The 21266-nt window shown below is 39.1% G+C and overlaps 1 protein-coding gene across 3 annotated transcripts in view; it reads right to left on the bottom strand.

Annotated features, from left to right (window-relative positions):
- The window catches only part of DDHD2 (DDHD domain containing 2), a 37925-nt gene that overhangs the window by 12220 nt on the left and 4439 nt on the right, over positions 1 to 21266 (bottom strand). For all 3 annotated transcript variants that reach the window (XM_070781414.1, XM_019953268.2, XM_070781415.1), the window contains 11 exons: positions 19153 to 19242; positions 18062 to 18197; positions 17509 to 17717; positions 17155 to 17222; positions 14114 to 14236; positions 12932 to 13027; positions 11800 to 11910; positions 11536 to 11691; positions 11179 to 11281; positions 10868 to 11038; positions 9827 to 9989 (listed from right to left, as the gene is read on the bottom strand). In XM_070781414.1, coding sequence (XP_070637515.1) covers positions 9827 to 9989; positions 10868 to 11038; positions 11179 to 11281; positions 11536 to 11691; positions 11800 to 11910; positions 12932 to 13027; positions 14114 to 14236; positions 17155 to 17222; positions 17509 to 17717; positions 18062 to 18197; positions 19153 to 19242 — 1426 coding nt within the window. The remainder of the gene's footprint in view (positions 1 to 9826; positions 9990 to 10867; positions 11039 to 11178; positions 11282 to 11535; positions 11692 to 11799; positions 11911 to 12931; positions 13028 to 14113; positions 14237 to 17154; positions 17223 to 17508; positions 17718 to 18061; positions 18198 to 19152; positions 19243 to 21266) is intronic.

Here is a 21266-nt window from a genome sequence, read left to right as displayed (position 1 = left end):
TTCTAAACCACGAGTTCCCAACTTCTGACAACTGATGTTATCAACTTATGTATCTTCCAGATATTATTCAGTGTGTGTACAAGCCATTACTTATATCTGGTTCATAAAGAAATATGACTATAAAAATAACATCCATGGATTGTCTTACAGGTATATGGCTCAAACACTTTTCTAGGTCTGGGGTTTGACATTTTTTGAGCCATGGACCTATTTGAGAATCTAATGAAACCTATGCATTTCTCCCCAGAAAAGACATCATACACATATACTATATACCCAAAATCGTAAGTAGAATTTCACTAGATTTGTAGACTTTTTCTGTCCCCTACAAGCTCTGCACGTGGACTGCAGGTTAAGAAATTCCTCCTATCCCAATGAGAGGAGATTAGCTAAACCAGATATTAAAATGGTGTGATCCTGGTGCATAAATAATGAGTGAATAGAAAAGAACAGAAAATTCAGAAGTAAGACTTAAAAACCCACAGAAATTTAATACAATGAAGTTAGAACCTCAAATCTATTAACAGCGTTTTCCAGATGGAGAGCCATTTGGAAAATGATTTGAATCAATTCACATCTTCTTACAAGGATAAATTTGAAGAGAATCAAAGATTTACATGTAAAAATGAAACCCTAAAATATCAGAATAAACTGTGGTAAGGAATTCTCAGGAGAACAAGGAAAATCTAAGCATGATACAAATTCCAGAAGCCAAAAAAGAAAAATCTGACTACATAAAAATTAAAGTTTATACTTAGCAAAAAAACCAATGTACACAATGTTAAAGACAAACTGGGGAAAAGTTATTTACAACTCATATCACAGATTTTATCAATTAAAAAAACAACAATTCAATATGAAAGAGAATAAAGAATATAGATAACTCCCCAAAAGAAAATTAAAATGGTCCTTGAGTATATGTCAAGATGATCAACCTTGTAACAGAGAGGGGAATAATTACAGCATGCATGATACATACACTAAAAGTCACAAAACATATCTGAGAGAAACTAAAGACCACAATACACTGAGAGATACGATGTTTGTGGGTCAGAAAACTCAGCATTATTAAGGTATCAGTTCTCCCCACACCCCCAAACTGATCCACAGATAAAATGCAATCACAATCAAAATCCCTAAAAAGCTTTTTGGTTGAAATTAACAAGTTCATTTTAAACTACATGTGGAAATACAGAGGACCTACAATACCTAAGGTAACTACTAATAGGCACAACAAAGATGAAGGGCTCACAGTACCTAATTTCAAGCCTTACTATGAAGCTACAGTAATCAAGACAGGGTTTTATTGATGTAAAGACTGACAAACAGATCAACAGAACAAAACAGAGCCAAGGCAATTCAACAGTTTCTCCATCTGAATAAACTTTTCAACAAATGTTGCCATAATAACAGTAAAGCCACAGGCAAAACAATGAACCTCAATCCTTTCCTCACACCATATTTAAAAATTAACCAAAATGGATCACAGACCTAAATGTAAAAGCTAAAATGACACAACTTCTAAAACTAAAGAGAAATAAGATTTGATGTTGGATTTGGGCTTCCCTGATAGCTCAGTTGGTAAAGAATCCGCCTTCAATGCAGGAGACCCTGGTTTGATTCCTGGGTTGGGAAGATCCCTTTGAGAAGGGATAGGCTACCCACTCCAGTATTCTTGGGCTTCCCTGGTGGCTCAGATGGTAAAGAATCCACCTGCAATGCCGGAGACCTGGGTTTGATCCCTGGGTTGGGACGATCCCCTGGAGAAGGGAAAGGCTACCCATTCCCATATTCTGGCCTGGAGAATTCCATGGACTGTATAGTCCATGGGGTCGCAAAAAGTCAGACACGACTGAGCGACTTTCACTTTCACTTGGCAAAGATTTCTTACCTGTGTCAGAAAAGCACAAACATCAGTAAATTGGACTTCATCAAAAGACATTTTTGCTTTTCAAAACATACTTGTTGGACAAATGAAAAAACCACATCCTGAGAGAAAAAAAGTATCTGAAAAGGACTTGTAAATAAAGTATAGGAAAATCTTGAAACTTAATAATGAAATAATCCAATTTTTTAAACGGGCAAAAGATTTTAACAGACAATTCACCAAAGATGATGCATGGATGGCAAGGGGGATCAATCAAGGTGGCAGAGGAAGAAGACATGGAACTCACTCCTTGCCAAAAACAGATCAAAAATGCATCTATATATGGAATAATTCTCATTGGAAACTGGCAGAAAAACTCCTGTACAACCAAGGCTGTGAGAGAGATCCACATGTAATTGGGCTGGACAGGAAGAAAAGTGATCAGGTCAGCACCTGTGCCCCTGAGAGGGGACTGGAAGGAAGAGGGAGAACACTGGGGCAGAGACCCATCCCGGGGAGTGAACAGTGAGCCTCAGGTGGGATGCTGCAGGCCTGGGGTCCTAGCTGGGGGAGATGAACCACCCCTGGCTGGCTGGCAGGCAGGCAGGAATAGCAGGAAGGCTGTGGGAAGGAGGGACAGGGCGTTAGGGTTAGTGTGTGTGTGTGTGTGTGTGTGCGTGCGTGCGTGCGTGCGTGCGTGCGTGCGTGCGTGCGTGTGTGTGTGTGTGTGTGTGCTCGCGCGCGCATGCTGGCTTGTGTACCCCCACAGGGAGAGCAGGGCAGAGGGGGCAGTTGGACGAGCGCTCTAGTGGCTGCCAGGTTCCCCGCCTGGGCATATACCTCCGCTCCGCATCCTCCACCAGGCACAGCGTCCAGGGGCAACCCGGGCCTGGGGCAGAGCCTGCTTGGGGGCAGCAGTCACGGTTGGCACTTACTCAAGTGGCGCATCAGAAGGAGCCTAGCACTCTGACAGCAGCCTCTACCCCACAGCTCCCGCAGGATATACCCGGAGACTACACACAGGCCCCAGGGACCCTGCAGGGTGGCCCTATGACGAGTGGTGGAGGCTGGGCACAGTGATGGGCTGTGAGGGGCCAGGGGGACATGCACGTGAGGCTGCGTGTGAGCAGAGCAAGGGAACAAGTGCAGCTCCGGCAGGCAGACAGCTCAGACCTCTGCCTGCAGAGGGTCCACGTGGGTGCCACTCTGGTCAGTACTTCCCGGCTCTGGGGCAAGGCTTCCAACGCAGGGAGAGGGGAAAACACACACCCGCAGGGAACAGAGCCAGCCTGGGCCCGACCCTTGCCTCCAGCAACTTGGATCAGATCCTGTCCCAGCAGGGTGCCAGCCACTGGGCAGGGGCAAAGGTCTGCCTCACACCCAGCTCCAGCCCCACCCCCTGCTGAGGGGATATCTGAGGGAATCCAGCTCTCCCAGTGGAGACACTGGGCACACGCAGTCTGTATAAGGATGCTCCCACATCAGAACACCCCTTTAAGACCACAAGAGGTAACTGTTTCACCTAAATTCACAGTGACAGAGAAAGTTAAGCAAAATAAAAACACAGAGGAACTGCTTTCAATTGGAACAAGAGAAAAAAACCCTAAAAAAACAAATAATGAAACAGAAATAAACAATTTACCAGGTAAAGAATTCAGAACATTGTTAATAAAAATGTTAATTGAATTTAGGGAAAAGAATAGATGAACATAGTGAGAATTTTTAAAAGGAACTAGAAAATATTTAAAAAGACCCAATCTGAAGAGAATTCAATAGCTGCCAAAAAAAAAAAAAAAACACCACACTAAAAAGAATGAATAGCAGACTAAGTGATACAAAAGAACACATATATGATCTGAAAGACAGAAAAATGGAAATCATCCAATCAGAACAGCAAAAAGAAAATCCGATTTTTAAAAATGAAATCAGTATAAGAAATCTCTGAAATAACATTAAATAACCAACATTCACATTACAGGAGAAGACAGAAGAGAGCAGGGCATCGAAAATGCAGCTGAGGTGATTATGGCTGAAAACTCTCCAAACCTGAAGGAAATAAGATATCCAGGAACAGGAAGTACAGAGGACCCCAAACAAGTTGAACTGAAGGAAACCCATACAAAGAGAAAACATAATTAAAATGGCAAAAGGTAGAGAGAGGCTTCTAAAGGCAGCAAGAAAAAAGAAAACAGAATCCCCACCCATAAGACTATCAGCTGATTTCTCTGCAGAAACCATGCAGGCCAGAAGGGAGTGGCATGATCTGCAACCTAGAGTACTCTGCCCAGCAAGATTACCATTTAGAACTGAAAGAGAGAACAAGAACTTCTCAGACAAGCAAACACTGAAAGATTGCATCAATATTAAGGGTTTTCTCTAAGTGGAAAAGAAGTAAGAACCTATAGAGAAGAAATAAATACAGAGTAAGGACTGAGGACCAACAACTGAACTGAGCAGTATGGAGATTAAAAGACAAAAAAATGTGAAAGCAACTGTAACTACAATGAACATGAAACAGGAAGATATAAAATACGACATCAAAATATGGAGGAGGGGAACAGAAATGTAGAATGTTCAGAATGTGTTTGAACCCATATGACAGCCAGTTTAAAACAAGGAAATATAGGTCAACATATATGAACCCCAAGGTAATCACAAATTAAAAAAAAAAAAACACAACAAATACACAAAAACTGAAAAGAAAGGAATACAAGCATACTGCTAAATAAAATCATTAAACCACAAAGGCTTAGTTGCTCAGTCATATTCGACTCTGCTACCCCATGGACTGTAGCCTGCCAGGCTCCTCTGTCCATGGGATTCTCCAGGCAAAAATACTGGAGTGGGTTGCCATTCCCTTCTCCAGGGGATCGTCTGGATCCAGGAATTGAACCCAGGTCTCTCGTACTGCAGGCAGATTCTTTACCATCTGAGTCACCAGAGAAGCTCCCTAAACCACAAAGGAAGAAACAAAAAGAACAGAGAAGAACTACAAAACAACTGGAAAACAAGTAATAAAATGCAATAAGTACATATCTATATCAATAATTACTATGTCAATGGGCTAAATATTCCTATCAGACAAAACAGACTTTACAACAATGGCTATAACAGAAGACAAAGAAGGGCATTCTATAATGATAAGGGATCAATACAAGAACAAGCCATAATGTTTAACATATATGCATCCAAGACAGAGCACCTCAACATGTAAAGCAAATACTAACACACCTAAAGGGAGAAGCTGACAATAACACAGTGACAGAAGGGGACTTTAACAGCCCACTTTTATCAATGGACAGATCATCCAGACAGGAAAGCTATAAGGCAACAATGGCCTTAAATGACACATTATAGACGATCTGAATATATTAGATATCTACAAGGACATTATGTCCGAAAAAAGCAGAATACAGACTTTTTTTTTCCAAGTGCACATGAAATGTTCTCCTGAACAGATCACATGTTAAGAGGATAGAAATTATACCAAGTATTTTTTCCAACCACAATAGTATGAAACTAGAAATCAATTACAGAAAGAAAAACAGGAAAAGAACTCACATGTGGAGATTAAATGATATGCTACTAAAAAAACAACAGATCAATAGAGAAATCAAAAAGGAAACCAGAAAATACCTTGAGACAAATAAAAATGGAAACACGACTCTCCAAAAATCTATGGGATGCAGAAAAAACAATCTAAGAGAGAAGCTTATAGTGATACAGGCCTTCCTGAGAGAGGCCTTCACTTCCTTGAGAAATAAGAAAAGTCTCAAGCAAACCTACCACCTAAAGGAATTAGAAAAAGAAAACAATGCAAAGTTAGCAGAAGCAAGGGAATAATAAAGATCAAAAAGAGAAGGAATAAAACAGATCTTAAAGAAAAAAAAACAACAGGGCTTCCCTGGTGGCTCAGTGGTGAAGAATCACCCGCCAATGCAGGAGACACAAATTCAATCCCTGGTCTACCACGCCCGTACTCTAAGAGCCCTGAAGCTGCAACAGATTCAATCCCTGGTCTACCACACTCGTGCTCTAAGAGCCCTGACACTGCAACGACTGCAGCCCCGTGCCCTGGAGCCCACGCTCTGCGACGAGCAGCCACCACAGTGAGAAGCCCACGCACTGCAACAGAGTAGCCCCCGCTTGCCACAACTAGAGAAGCCAGTGCAGTAATGAAGACCCAGCACAGCCATAAATAAATAAATACAAAATTTTAAAAAACAATAGAAAATATCAGTGAAAACAAGAGTTAGTTTCTTGAAAAGATAATGAGAAACTGATAACCTTTAGCCAGGCTCACCAAGAAGAGAGAACCCAAAATAATCAAAATAAGAAATAAAAGAGGAGAAATTACAACTGATACCACAGAGAGAGAAAAACATAAGAGGATACAATCAATAGTCATATTCCAGCAATCTGGACAACCCAGAAGAAACGGACAAATTTCTAAAAAAACATAAAAATTGGCAAGACTGAAATCAATAAGAAACAGACCATCTGAACAAACCAAACACTAGTAGTGAAATTGTATTTGTTATGTAAAAAACTCACAGAAGGCTTCCCTGGTGGCTCTGTGGTGAAGAATCTGCCTGCCAATGCAGGAGACACAGGTTCGATCCCTGGTCCAGGAGGATCCCACATGCCGCAGGGCAACTGAGCCTCTGCATCACAACTACTGAGCCTGTGCCCTAGAGCCCAGGGTCCTCAACTGCTGAAGCCCTCGCGGCCTAGAGTCCATGCTTCCCAACAAGAGAAGCCACCGCGATGAGAAGCCCACGTGCTGCAAGTAGAGAAAAGCCTGTGCAGCAAGAGACCCAGCACAGCCAAAAATAATAGAAAATAAGTAAAAATTAAAAATTAAAATACGTAAAAATAAGTAAAAGTTACATATTAAAAAAAAAAAAAAAACTCCCAGGAAACAAAAGTCCAGGACCAGCTTCCCAGGGGGATTCTAGCAAACTACAAAGATTTAACACTCAACCTTTTTAAATTATTCCAAAAAATTGAAGAGGAAGAAACTCTCCCAAATTCATTCTTTGAGGCTATCATTATCCTGATACCCAAATCACACCAATACACTACAAAAAAGGAAAACTACAGGCCAATGTCTTGGATGAATATAGATGCAAAACTCAACAAAATATTGCAACAATCCAAAAAAATAAATAAAAAGATCATATACAATGATCAAGTGGGATTTATCCCAGGGACACAGAGATGCTTCAATATTCACAGTTCAATCAGTGTGACACACCACATCAACAAAAGGAAGGACAAAAATCACATGATCATCTTAATAGATACAGAAATAGCATTTAATAAAATTAAATATACATTGACAAAAATTCTCCAAGTTGGTATAAAGAGAACATACCTTAACATAATAAAGACTGCTTATGACAAACCCACAGCTATCATCATACACAACAATGAAAAGCTGAAAGCCTTTCCTCCAAATTCAGGAACAAGACACAGATGTCCACTTTTGCTTCTTTGATGTAACATAAATAATACTGGAAGTCCAAGCCACAACATCAGAGGAAGGGAAGGGAGGAAGGAAGAAAAAGCACCCATGTTGGAAGGGAGGAAGTAAAACTGTCACTATTTACAGATACGTTATACTTTAATACAGAAAACCCTAAAGCCTCCACCAAAAAGCTATTAGAACAAATGAATTCAGTAAACTTGCAGGATACAAGATTAATATACAGAAATCTAATGCTTTTTATACAATATTAACGAACTATCAAAAAGTAAAAAAAAATCCCATTTAAAATTACATCAAAAAGAATAAAATGCCCTAGGAATAAACTTAACCAAGGAAATGAAAGCCTATACTCTGAGAATTATAAAACGCTGAGAAAGGAAACTAAAGATGATATAAAGAAGTGAAAAGATATTTTGTGCTCTTGGATCAGAAGAATTAATATTATTAAAATGGCCATACTACCCAAAGCAACCTACAGACTTAATGTTATCCCCAATGAAATACCCATGACATTTCGCACAGAACTAGCACAAATGAATCTAAAATTTATACAGAATCACAAAAAGCCCTATATTGTCAAAGCTATCCTCCCAGACTTCGGACTATACTACAAAGCTACAGTTATCGAAATATATTAGCACTGGCACAAAACCAGACACACAGAACAATGGAACAGAACAGAGCCCAGAAATAAACCCGCACAGCCACAGTCAACTCACCTACAACAGAGGAGGCAAGAATATACAATGGAGAAAAGACAATTTCTTCGATAAGTGGTGCTGGGAAAACTGGACAGCAACATGTAAAAGAATGACATAAAATCTCTGCACACCATATACAAAAATAAACTCATAATGGATTAAACATCTAAATACAAGTGTGGAAACCACAACCTCCTAAAAGAGAACATGGGCAGAACACTCTTTGATATAAATCATAGCAAAATATTTTGGGTCTATCTTTCAAAACAAAAATAAGCAAATGGAACCTAATTAATCCATAAAAGCTTTTTGCCAGCAAAGGAAACCACAGACAAGATGAAACCAAAAGCTACTGAAAAGGAGAAAATATCTGCAAATAATATGAGCAATAAGGGGTTAATATTCAAAATATATAAACAGCTCATAAAGCTCAATATCAAAAAAGTCCCCAAATAACCCAATCAAAAAATACGCAGAAGACCGAAGAGGCATTTTTCCAAGGAAGACATACAAATGGATAATGGGCACATGAAAAGGTGGTCAATATCACTATTCCTCAGGGAAATTCAAAACCAAAATGAAACATTACCTCACACCTGTCAGAATGGCTGTCATCAAAAAGAACACAAATAATAAATGTTGGCAAGGATGTGGAAAAAATGGAACTCTTATCTGCTGCTGGTGGGAATGTAAACTGGTGCAGTCACTGTAGAACATGGTATAGAGGCTCCTCAAAAAAATAAAAACAGAACTACCATACGATCCAGCAGCTCTACTCCTTGGCATTATATCCAGAAAAAATGGAAACACTAACCTGAAAAGATATATGCACCCCAGTGTTCATAGCCACACTATTCACAATAACTAGGGTATGGAAGCAACCTCAGCATCCATCAACAGACAAATAAAGAAGATGTGGTACATATTTACAATGGAATAATACATAGCCATAAAAAATAACAGAATTCTGCCACTTGCAGCAACATGGATGGACCTAAAGAATATTATGCTTAGTGAAGTAAGTCCTCATTGTATCACAGGTATTTGATAGATATAGAAAAAGCAGGATAGGGCAGTGCTCATTTGAGATTAGAATGATGGCTTATTCATAATTATTAATACAAAATAGCACAATCATGTCATTTGAGGGATAATGGGCACGTGAAAGGGTGCTCAACATCGCTAATCCTCATGGAAATTCAACACCACAGTGAAATATCCCCTCACCCCTTTCAGAATGGTTGTCATTAAAAAAATAATAAATGTTGTTTAAAATAAATACAAATAATAAATATTTGGTCTTAATAAATAATTAAGGCTGAGCATTGAAGGCTTAATAAACAAAGAAGGCTGAATGCCAAAGAATTGATGCTTTCGAACTGTGATGTTGGAAAAGACTCTTGAGTCCCTTGGACTGCAAGGAGATCCAACCAGTCCATCCTAAAGAAATCAATCCCGAATATTCATTGGAAGGACTGATGTTGAAGCTGAAACTCCAATACTTTGGCCACCTGATGGGAAGAACTGACTCATTGGAAAAGACCCTGATGCTGGGAAAGATTGAAGGCAGGAGGGGAAGGAGATGACAGAGGATGAGATGGTTGGATGGCATCACTGACACGATGGACTTGAGTTTGAGTAAGCTCCAACAGTTGGTGATGGACAGGAAGGCCTGGCGTGCTGCAGTCCATGGGGTCGCAAAGAGTCAGACACGAAGGAGTGACTAAAGACAAAAAAAAAAACCCCAAAACAAAAACAAACACTTACCAGTAGCACAGATGGCTTTGTAAAGCAAATAAATATTCATTAAAACTTTCAATGGGCTTCTCCTGTAGCACATAGTCAATGCGCTGGCCTCCATTCAGCATTCCCACATGGATAGGGGGGGCTTCCTCTTTCACTGGTACAGGGTTCTCTTCTGTGTTAACATCTGGATGTGAAGGAACCATGGTCAGAATATAGAAGCTTCCAGCCCTCCAAGGCTGTCCTTATCTCCCTTTACACTCCAGCCTCAGCAGAGGAGGAGCTACTCTGCTCAGAAAGCTCTCTCTCTCTCCTCTCAATGCCCTTAAAGCTTGTTTTCAAGCCACACTGATTTTATCCAATCCCCTTTCTTTCCCATACCTTTGACAGCTAATTCCATTTACCTTTGGTTTATAAACTAAATGCAAGCAGGGTTGGAGAAGGAAATGGCAACCCACTCCAGTATTCTTGCCTGGAGAATCCCATGGACAAAGGAGCTTGGTGGGCTACCGTCCACTGGTCCCACTGGTCGCAAAGAGTCAGACACGACTGAGCGACTTCACTTTCACTTTCTTTGGTTTACAAACTAAATGCAGTTAGATCGCCTTAGGCAGTTGAAAAGAAACTCCTTTTGCAGTTAAAAAGCAAAAGAATGCTGAACTAACTGTGCAATCAAAAGAAGTGTCCCAGCTAGTCCCCAGCCAGGAAAATAAAACTGACCCATGAATACACAAACATTCCCTGGTAAAAGCAAGGTTCTTCACAGTGTAGGCTCTTAGCATCACCACCACAGTGCCCGAGTGGGGAATGGTTTAAAGCCTAGTTACTAGATGCTCAGCTTCTCTTAACACTTTCCCTCACAAATAATGTGTTTCCACAATTTGTGGCTATTTGATGACAGACAGAAACCAGCAGAGCTGAAGGCCCAGTAGGACTCATAGTCTAGTGCTGGTTCTCAACAACAAGGGGAAAGTTAAGAAGACCCTGGGAGAATAAGAACCAGACTTCAGGGAGTCCCTCTTCTCTGGCCCGGTGCAGGTAATCACTGTGTACAGAGTCACTGACCACTATGCTTCTCCGAATTTGACTCAGGTTCTGCTTCTGTTTCTTCCGCAGTTTCCGAAGCTTGTAAGGCAGGGTATGGAGCTCTGGTGAAAGACTTCCAGGCCATCCGCAGCGAACCTAGCAAGTTATTCTTAAGGTCCATGCTCATCCTGGTCAAGCCTTCTCTCAGTTCTGAAACACATGTGAAAAAGAACGCTACATGGTTTACGGAGATAAAAGGGCTCAACATAGCTAAACAAAGTGAACAAGGTCCAGTCAGCCTGCACTGACCAGAAGGTCTACAATTATCAGGTTCTGGACTCAAGACATACCTAAGTGCATCCGCTTCCTGCCTTTATGATGTGGGATCAGCATTGGCTCAAATTCCACTCCTGGGACCACCATTGGTTCAATCCTATAGGCCACAGGATCAAACTACATGCAGAAAACAATAGTTACATATACCTCTGCTGATCATAATGATGGTCTCAGGAATAAGAATAATTATAAGCTCATTTATTTTTAAATGTACTTGTTCTGTCCCCTTTACTTCCAGGTTCATATTATAAATTTTCTCATTAGTACAAAATAGTATAGAAAAAAGTAAATCAACACAATAGACTATCATATGCTCTTCACCAATAAGCCCTAACATTCAGGCAAAATCACAAGAGCTGTCCAATGCTTACAGGGTGATAAATATTGAAGAAACCTTTGCATGTTGGAAATCTGTAGTTGGGGTCAATTCTTTTCAGTCCCCGGACAGTAAGGAACATTCCAATGGGAGATCCAAAAGCAAAGAATATTTCTGGTTTATAGATAAGCCGGGGGTATTTTACAGGCACCTGGATGAAGGAAATAAAAGCATCTCTTACTGATAATAAAAGTTACATCTGTTTCTACAGTACAAATGGCAAACAATAAAATGACCAAAGAAAATGAGTACTGTTTACCTGCCCAATGCCGACGTCCAGACCATCAGTACTACTGTAGAACTCCGACTCTTTGGGGATATTAGACATATTTGCCCCAGCAGGTGATTGAGGGGTTGGTCTATTAACACCCTAAAGAATAAACAATAGTTCTGTGGAGCTGCTAAGTAGTAAAAAATATCCAAAGGATTATACAGTTTTCTACCGGTTTAAAAGGATGCTTGGGAAGGTTTTGAAACGACAGTCAACAATTTTAAGAATCTCTCAGAAAACAAAATACAGCTAATGAAAACCAAAGCTGCCTTAAATTATGAATTGATATCCCTACATGCTCTGAAATGATGAAAGCTGTACAAAGCCATCTGGATAGTAACTGAAATTTTGGGCAACCATCATGAGAGAAAACAGCAGCAGAGCACTGTGGGGCGCTGGGGGCTGCTGAGTTCAGTGCAGTCCTATGCCTTTCTAATCAAAGCAGACACTATGTCTCTATCAGCCTTAAACCAGAACCAAGCAACCTACTGAACAGTTGAAAGATAATCATCTAGGCTATGGAAAGGAATTCAGTGGCCAAAAATACTCAGTGCACAAGTACTGTTACAACGTGGTTATACTTTGAATACATTATGCTAAGTGAAAGAAGCCAGTCACAAAAAGCCACATATCGTGTAACTTCATTTATAAGAAATATCCGGAATAAGAAAATTCAGAGACAGAAAATACATTAGTGGTTCACAGGAGGGACGAATGGGGAGTGACTGCTGTTGAATATGATGTTTCTTTTTACAGTGATGGAAATGTTCTGGAATTCGATAGTGGTGATGGGTATTCAACTCTGAATATACCAAGACCCACTGAATTGTATATTTTAAAAGGGTGAATTTTATGGTATGTGATGTGCAATATATTTCAATAAACTAGTTATAAAGCTACCCAAAAAAGGAAAACAATTGAATGGTAGAAGTCCAGGGGAGATAAGACTTCTGACACTGATAATATTTTTAAAGATATTAATAAAATGTATTTAGTTTCTAAAAAACAGAGCCAAAGGTAAATTTTTACAACTGCTTAGCTCCCTATACATCTCAAAATGCACAAGGGTACAAGGGAGTCAGAACACTGTTTAATCCCGTAAGCTATATTAAGCACATACCATTGAATTTTTTCTGGTCCTAAAGTAGTTTAGTATCTTCTTTCTTGGTCCTAAAGGAATTCCCATTTCCTGAAGGTCTTTGTCTGTACATAAAGTCTAAGCATAAAAAATCAAACACTGTTTTTATTTCTAGGCAAAATAAAATCAATTAAATGTCCTATTCTCTGAGAGGAATAGGCCTAAGCACTCTGTTGTTCTTGGCTTTACATGACTAAGAGTCCCCAGTGGTAAAGCATCATTAATAACTTTATCTCTTAATAAAGGAGTTTAAAAAAGGAATATAAAATATCAATTCTGGAGTTATCAATGCTGTAGTAATACAGATACTATTGTAAAAAAAAAAAAAAAAGCCTACAGAAAGGAGTATCTAACTTCATGACAGAAAAATCCTCCACGGTTTCCACGCTCCTCAGATGTTCCATTCCTGAGAAAGGTTATGTTCCTGTTCATGCACGTGAGCAGTGACACACAGAGCAGAAAACACACCAACAATCCAGATGTCGGCTAAAGGGCTGCTCCCTGATGAAGTCTTCCTTCGCTCCCCCAGATTAGATCAGCTCATCCTGTTGGTATACTCCTAAACCACTGTGTACTTTCCCTACTTAGAACTTAGCACAGCTGTAATTAATTATGTGTTTGGCCATCTGTGTCTCTTCCACTAAGCTATAAGTACCATGAGGTTTGAACGATATCTGCCTTATCAGCACTCTACCTCATACTTGGTACAGCTGCCTGATCATAGTAGGTATTTAGTAAATACCTGTTAAATGAACAAATGTGTCACAAACCTTAAAAAAAAAAAAAAAGGCACACCTGAGGTGGCAAAAAAATAAGCAAATACCCATAAGTAGAGCTCTGGAAAGTGTAACAAAATAAGAGCTGGAAAAGTCAGGGGCCTTTACACCTGCTCTCATGTTTTCAGAGCTGTGCTGGATTTTAGTCTTTGCTCTATTCCTATTATCAACGTGGCTCCTCTGAACTTTGAACTCCCACAAAAAAAAGATCACTTTATATGATGGAAAAAAAAAAAACAACAAATAATGCTAAAGAGCATTACTAATGATAAAGTATGTATGACTAAAATGCTTCTAAAGGGCAGACTCTTAGCCAGCAGTATGATGAAAATAAGCAATAAAAATACTGAAAATGGAAGAGTGTACAGTTTTAAAAGATTATTTTTACCAGAGCTTCCTTATCTATTTTCTCCTTCTCAAAGATACTAAAGAATTCAGACAGTTGAAGTTTCTTCAACTCTTCCTCCAGTGTTGGTGTATCTCCTTGATCCATGAAAATACTTGGCAAATCCTAAAAATTAAATTGTAAAACTTATATTGTCTAAATTCATTTAGATTTTTTTATTACTACTACTTTGCAATAAAGAAAAGCACTATGTAAGATAGCCACACAGTATCTTAACTTTGACTAAATCGAAATGTATACAAAATATAAACTAAAATGTGATTGATCTTTAAGTTTTTGCAGTCGATTAAAACTTTATATGTTTTTAAATAAATGACTCGGTGAATGAATGACTATTAAAGTATTCTTCATCATCATTAACAAAACTTTCCCTGAGCTCTTAGTAGTGTTTAAGGACAGCTTTCAAGCAGAATTTCTATAAACTATATCAATTTGCATTCAATTCATTCTTCATTTCCTCATACGCAAATTCCATTTCAATTCAATGATTCTGTAACTCTAATAACAGATCAGTAGAGAAGGCAATGGCAACCCACTCCAGTACTCTCGCCTGGAAAATCCCATGGATGGAGGAGCCAGGTAGGCTGCAGTCCATGGGGTCGCTAAGAGTCAGACATGACTGAGCGACTTCACTTTCACTTTTCCTTTCATGCACTGGAGAAGGAAATGGCAACCCACTCCAGTGTTCTTGCCTGGAGAATCCCAGGGACGGTGGAGCCTGGTGGGCTGCCGTCTATGGGGTCGCACAGAGTTGGACACGACTGAAGTGACTTAGCAGCAGTGCGTATTTATAATGAAATAAGATAACCATAATTATTTTCTGTTCAGTTCAGTCACTCAGTCGTGTCCGACTCTTTGCGACCCCATGAATCGCAGCACGCCAGGCCTCCCTGTCCATCACCAACTCCTGGAGTTCACTCAGACTCATGGCCATCGAGTCAGTGATGCCATCCAGCCATCTCATCCTCTGTCATCCCCTTCTCCTCCTGCCCCCAATCCCTCTCAGCATCAGAGTTTTTTCCAGTGAGTCAACTCTTCGCATGAGGTGGCCAAAGTACTGGAGTTTCAGCTTTAGCATCATTCCTTCCAAAGAAATCCCGGGGCTGATCTCCTTTAGAATGGACTGGTTGGATCTCTTTGCAGTCCAAGGGACTCTCAAGAGTCTTCTCCAACACCACAGTTCAAAAGCATCAATTCTTCGGCACTCAGCTTTCTTCACAGTCCAACTCTCACATCCATACGTGACCACTGGGAAAACCATAGCCTTGACTAGACAGACCTTTGTTGGCAAAGTAATGTCTCTGCTTTTCAATATGCTATCTAGGTTGGTGATAACTTTTCTTCCAAGGAGTAAGCGTCTTTTAATTTCATGGCTGCAGTCACCATCTGCAGTGATTTTGGAGCCCAAAAAAATAAAGTCTGACACTGTATCCACTGTTTCCCCATCTATTTGCCATGAAGTGATGGGACCAGATGCCATGATCTTCGTTTCCTGAATGTTGAGTTTTAAGCCAACTTTTTCACTCTCCTCTTTCACTTTCATCAAGAGGCTTTTTAGTTCCTCTTCACTTTCTGCCCTAAGGGTGGTGTCATCTGCATATCTGAGGTTATTGATATTTTTCCCCATAATTTTGATTCCAGGTTGTGCTTCTTCCAGCCCAGCGTTTCTCATGATGTACTCTGCATAGAAGTTAAATAAGCAGGGTGACAATATACAGACTTGACATACTCCTTTTCCTATCTGGAACCAGTCTGTTGTTCCATGTCCAGTTCTAACTGTTGCTTCCTGACCTGCATATAGGTTTCTCAAGAGGCAGGTCAGGTGGTCTGGTATTCCCATCTCTTTCAGAATTTTCCACAGTTTATTGTGATCCACACAGTCAAAGGTTTTGGCGTAGTCAATAAAGCAGAAATAGATGTTTTTCTGAAACTCTCTTGTTTTTTCCATGATCCAGCGGATGTTGGCAATTTGATCTCTGGTTCCTCTGCCTTTTCTAAAACCAGCTTGAACATCTGGAAGTTCACGGTTCACATATTGCTGATGCCTGGCTTGGAGAATTTTGAGCATTACTTTACTAGCATGTGAGATGAGTGCAATTGTGCGGTAGTTTGAGCATTCTTTGGCATTGCCTTTCTTTGGGATTGGAATGAAAACTGACCTTTTCCAGTCCTGTGGCCACTGCTGAGTTTTCCAAATTTGCTGGCATATTGAGCGCAGCACTTTCACAGTATCATCTTTCAGGATTTGAAATAGCTCAACTGGAATTCCATCACCTCCACTAGCTTTGTTCGTAGTGATGCTTTCTAAGGCCCACTTGACTTCACATTCCAGGATGTCTGGCTCTAGGTGAGTGATCACACCATAGTGATTATCTGGGTCGTGACGATCTTTTTTGTACAGTTCTTCTGTGTATTCTTGCCATCTCTTCTTAATATCTTCTGCTTCTGTTAGGTCCATACCATTTCTGTCCTTTATCGAGCCCCTCTTTGCATGAAATGTTCCCTTGGTATCTCTAATTTTCTTGAAGAGATCTCTAGTCTTTCCCATTCTGTTGTTTTCCTCTATTTCTTTGCACTGGTCGCTGAGGAAGGCTTTCTTATCTCTTCTTGCTATTCTTTGGAACTCTGCATTCAGATGCTTATATCTTTCCTTTTCTCCTTTGCTTTTCGCTTCTCTTCTTTTCACAGCTATTTGTAAGGCCTCCCCAGACAGCCATTTTGCTTTTTTGCATTTCTTTTCCATGGGGATGGTCTTGATCCCTGTCTCCTGTACAATGTCACGAACCTCAGTCCATAGTTCATCAGGCACTCCATAATTATTTTAGAATGTGGCAAATATTTATAGAAGCATATTACTATTTTGCTTCTATCATCCAAGAATAACAGAGATAATTACAAATCTGTTAAAATTAAAATAAATGTAAATTTAATATTATGGTATGAGACTAAGTGGGAAAAAAAATCTAAAATCTAAAAATCCCTAAGAAATAATACGAGAAAACCTATCTGAACATCTAAATTACCTTTTTACTGTCAGTATCTCCCAAAGAATCTTTCTGATTTGTTAGGATATCAAACAATATAAGCGAACCTGTAAGTAAAACAGAAGAATAGGGGACAATTTTGAAGCATTAGCACTGAACAGCTGCCTTTTACACAAAAAAGGAATAAGCCAATTACCCATGTAGCAAAATCTACTAAGTAGGGAGTCTTTCTTTCCAATCCACCATCACCCTTCCAACCCCTTCCTAATATTTCATCACACACCAGTTCTAGACCTCTGAATCTGACACTGATAAAAGACACTGTACTTCAAAAATACTTAAAAGGTATCCATAAAATATGATAGTCCTCTCCAGTCATAGAGAATTCATTACCTAAACTATGACCAGCAATGGATACACTCCCTTTGAAATCAGGGTTCCTCTGCAGGAAAAGTATATAAATTCGGTTCATTTCAGAAGCGACTGTGTCCACGATAGTCTGACAGTAGGTGGGGCTGTTGTAGAAGAAGACATCCAGAATCGTGTCGTTTGTAAAGTGCCTGAGGCGGTTAATGCTAGGAAGGGTTATTCGCTGCAGATCTCTGAAAAAAGGAAAGATGTTTTAAGCAGAAAACTTAAATTCCATAACCTCCTTTATGCTAAAGAAATAGTAAAGCTGCAATAATAAACACTAATGAGCCATTAAAACATACTCGAAGAAGATACACACCATTCCCTACTCCTGACCCAAGCTGGTTAAACAAAGGGATTGTTCAGCACTTAATAATGTAACTCTAAGAAAATGACACAGAAGTACAAAAAGTTTTTTGTTGAACAGAATTTTATATACACTCTGAGCTAACAGCAGAGATGTTCCTAAGCATATTAATGATCAGAAAACATTACAATCACAGGTAACAACTCAAAGGTGTAAAGTACTACTCACACATCTACACCAGTGGAATGCAAGGGACTGTGCCAGTTGACTGGGAGAAATTCTACCCTCCCAATCTGCTGATTTTCTTGGGCTTTCTTAAAATGAGTCTGTAGCAGGTTCAAAGAAACACTGCGAAAATCATTAACTAGAAAAGAAAATTAACTAATGCATTAACAGTGAAGCAATCAATTCACAGAATTAGGATGCAACAGATCATACGATTATACCACACTCATCTACATTTGCTTAGAGCACCTACTGACCAGAGTCAAAACTAGAGCGATATTTAAGAAAAATTAATACTGCGTATAGGAAAAGACACTCCTTTCATATAGAACTGCTTATACTATACAAAACATTTTCATTAAACACACACACGCTAACTTCAAAACTTCTGTGTCAGATGAACTGTTTTATTTTTTTAAAAGAATCACTTGACGATGTCAGTTGGCCTTGCACTCAAACAATCATTCATTATCCAATATTTTAGGAAAACCACTGATGTTTAGAATTCACATTACATTGATCTTAACCTTCTAGAAAGTTTATGCTTAGAAGCATTAGTCATTAGGATAAGACTCCCAAATTGGGACAATTAGACTATGAATACTACCTTTCAAAATCAAGTTCAGAGATCAGATCAGATCAGCCGCTCAGTCGTGTCCGACTCTTTGCGACCCCATGAAATCAAGTTAATGACCTAAATATTCCAGAGTATCATGAGGTTTATCACAGTCTAAGTTAAAAAAATGTAGGTTTCAGTTGTTCATTTAAACTAGATTATCTTTATGGTCACATATTTATGGTTCCCTTTAAATTTGGAATAGTTACAAACAGGACAATCACATCATAAAACAATTTTATCAGACTTGAAGGCTTATTCACTCAAGAACTTAGTTAAGAGTATAAACCTATTAGCCTAAGGAAGTTACTAGCACTTTAGGTCTAAGCTGGGAGGCTTTACTACCTTGCCACCTGTCTTCAGCTCTCCAAATCTTATTATGCAGCTAAGAGGACAGCCTAAGACAACACTATCTCAGCTCAGAGGAGCACTAACAGTCCCTTTACATGATCTAACCTGACACGCTTTGCGAACCTACCACACTGTACAATGCTTCGAAAGCGGAGATCACAAGCAGGTCCGATTCCATGGACTACAAAAACCAAGTGATCTATTTGTAAAGGTTCCCCTACAAGTGAAATTATAAAGAAAAGTTATTCAGTATAACCAGTCATGTATTCCAAAATCAAACATTCACAACAAGTAGGTAATAGAAATGGGCAGGTTAAAATATGAGCAGATTTTTTTTTAAAGACACATATTTTCCTATATTTCACTACTTAGTAAAAATATTGCAATTTTACTTTGTTTCTAATTTATCTCAAAAGTGTTTCTAATTTATCTTAAAAATATTTGGTTGGTGCAAGAGTAATTGCGGTTTTTGCATTGTTGAACTTTGCCATTTGATATTGGAAAACATTTTAAATAAATGTGATTATGTTATAGATCTAACATCTAAATGTGTTTTAATACACATTTCTCACCTTCTTTCTTTGCTAAGTACTATTACTTGCTGTTTATTTTATTCTTATTTTAGACTATGAAAATGATGTTAGACAAAAAGCAAATTCGAGTGATTTTCTTAAATAAGGTCAAAATGGGTTGTAAAGCAGCGGAGATAACGTGCAACATCAACAGTACATTTAGCCTAGGAACTGCTAATGAATGTACAGTGCAGCAGTGGTTGAAGAAGTTTTGCAAAGGAGATGACAGCCTTGAAGATGAAGAGCATACTGGCCAGCCACTGGAAGTTGATAATGACCAACTGAGAGCCATCATCAAAGCTGACCCTCTTAAAACTAACAAGAAGTTGCAGAAGAACTCAGCATCGACCTTCTACAGCTGTTCAGCATTTGATGCAAATTAGAAAGGTGAAAAGGTTCGCTTAGTGGGTGCCTCATGAGCTGACCGAAAATTGAAAAAATTGTCGTTGAAGTGTCATCTTCTCTTATTCTGTGCAACAATAATGAATTATTTCTTGATCAGATTGTGACATGGGACAAAAAGTAGATTTTATACAACGACCGGCGACAGCCAGCTCAGTGGCTGAACCAAGAAGTTCCAAAGCGTTTCCCAAAGCTAAAGGTGTACCAAAAAAAAGTCAAGGTCACTGTTTGGTGGTTTGCTGCCAGTTTGATCCACTACAGCTTTCTGAATCCCAGCGAAACCATTACATCTGAGAAGTATGCTCAGCAAATCAATGAGATGTACTGAGAACTGCAACGCCTGAAGCCGGCATTGGTCAACAGAAAGGGCCCGATTCTTCTGCACAACAGCACCCAACCCCACGTTGCACAAACAACACTTCAAAAGTTGAACAAATTGGGCTACATAGTTTTACTTCATCTGCCGTATTCACCCGACCTCTTGCCAACTGACTACTACTTCTTCAAGCATCTTGACAACTTTTTGCAGGGAAAACTTTCACAACCAGAATGAGGCAAAAAATGCTTTCCAAAGAGTCTGTCAAATCTGGAAGCATGGATTTTTATGCTACAGGAATAAAACTTATTTATTGTTGGCAAAAATGTGTTGATTGAAATGGTTCCTATTTTGATTAATAAAAACATGTTTGAGCCTAGCTATAATGATTTAAAATTCATGGTCCAAAACTACAATTAGGTTTGCACTAACCCAGTAAGTCAGTGAAAGAATTTTTCAGGATTTTTAAACTTTTTATTTTGAAACAACTGCAATCTTACAGAAAACTTGAAAGAATAGTACAAAAAATCTCTTTTTCACACAGATTCCATACTTTACCATTGTTCACACACATTTATTTTTAGAACCATTTGGGAGTAGGCTGCATACATTATCAAACTACAGACATCACATCTCTTTAAACCGTTAATATTTTGTGTGTTTCCTAAGAATAGTCTCTTGTGTAACAGAGGGCAGTTACCAAATTCAGATAATTTGGCATTGACAGAATACTTAAAAGGAATTTTATAATCCAGTTAAATATATTACAAAACCAACCATAAATGCCCCTAGCTAGAGACCAGTGGATAACCATCAGGGTCCTAATAAAAAATAGTTTCCCCTGGTTGAAAAACTTCAAGGACACAAGTTACCAGGAATAAATAAGCAAGCAGGAAGAATCACATTTCTTAGAATTAGGACTAAAGCAGTTCATTTGTACTTAGTGACTTC

This window comes from Bos indicus, chromosome 27 (genome assembly GCF_029378745.1).
Source record: "Bos indicus isolate NIAB-ARS_2022 breed Sahiwal x Tharparkar chromosome 27, NIAB-ARS_B.indTharparkar_mat_pri_1.0, whole genome shotgun sequence".
Lineage (NCBI taxonomy): Eukaryota > Metazoa > Chordata > Mammalia > Artiodactyla > Bovidae > Bos > Bos indicus.
This window is presented reverse-complemented; position numbering and strand designations above follow the sequence as displayed.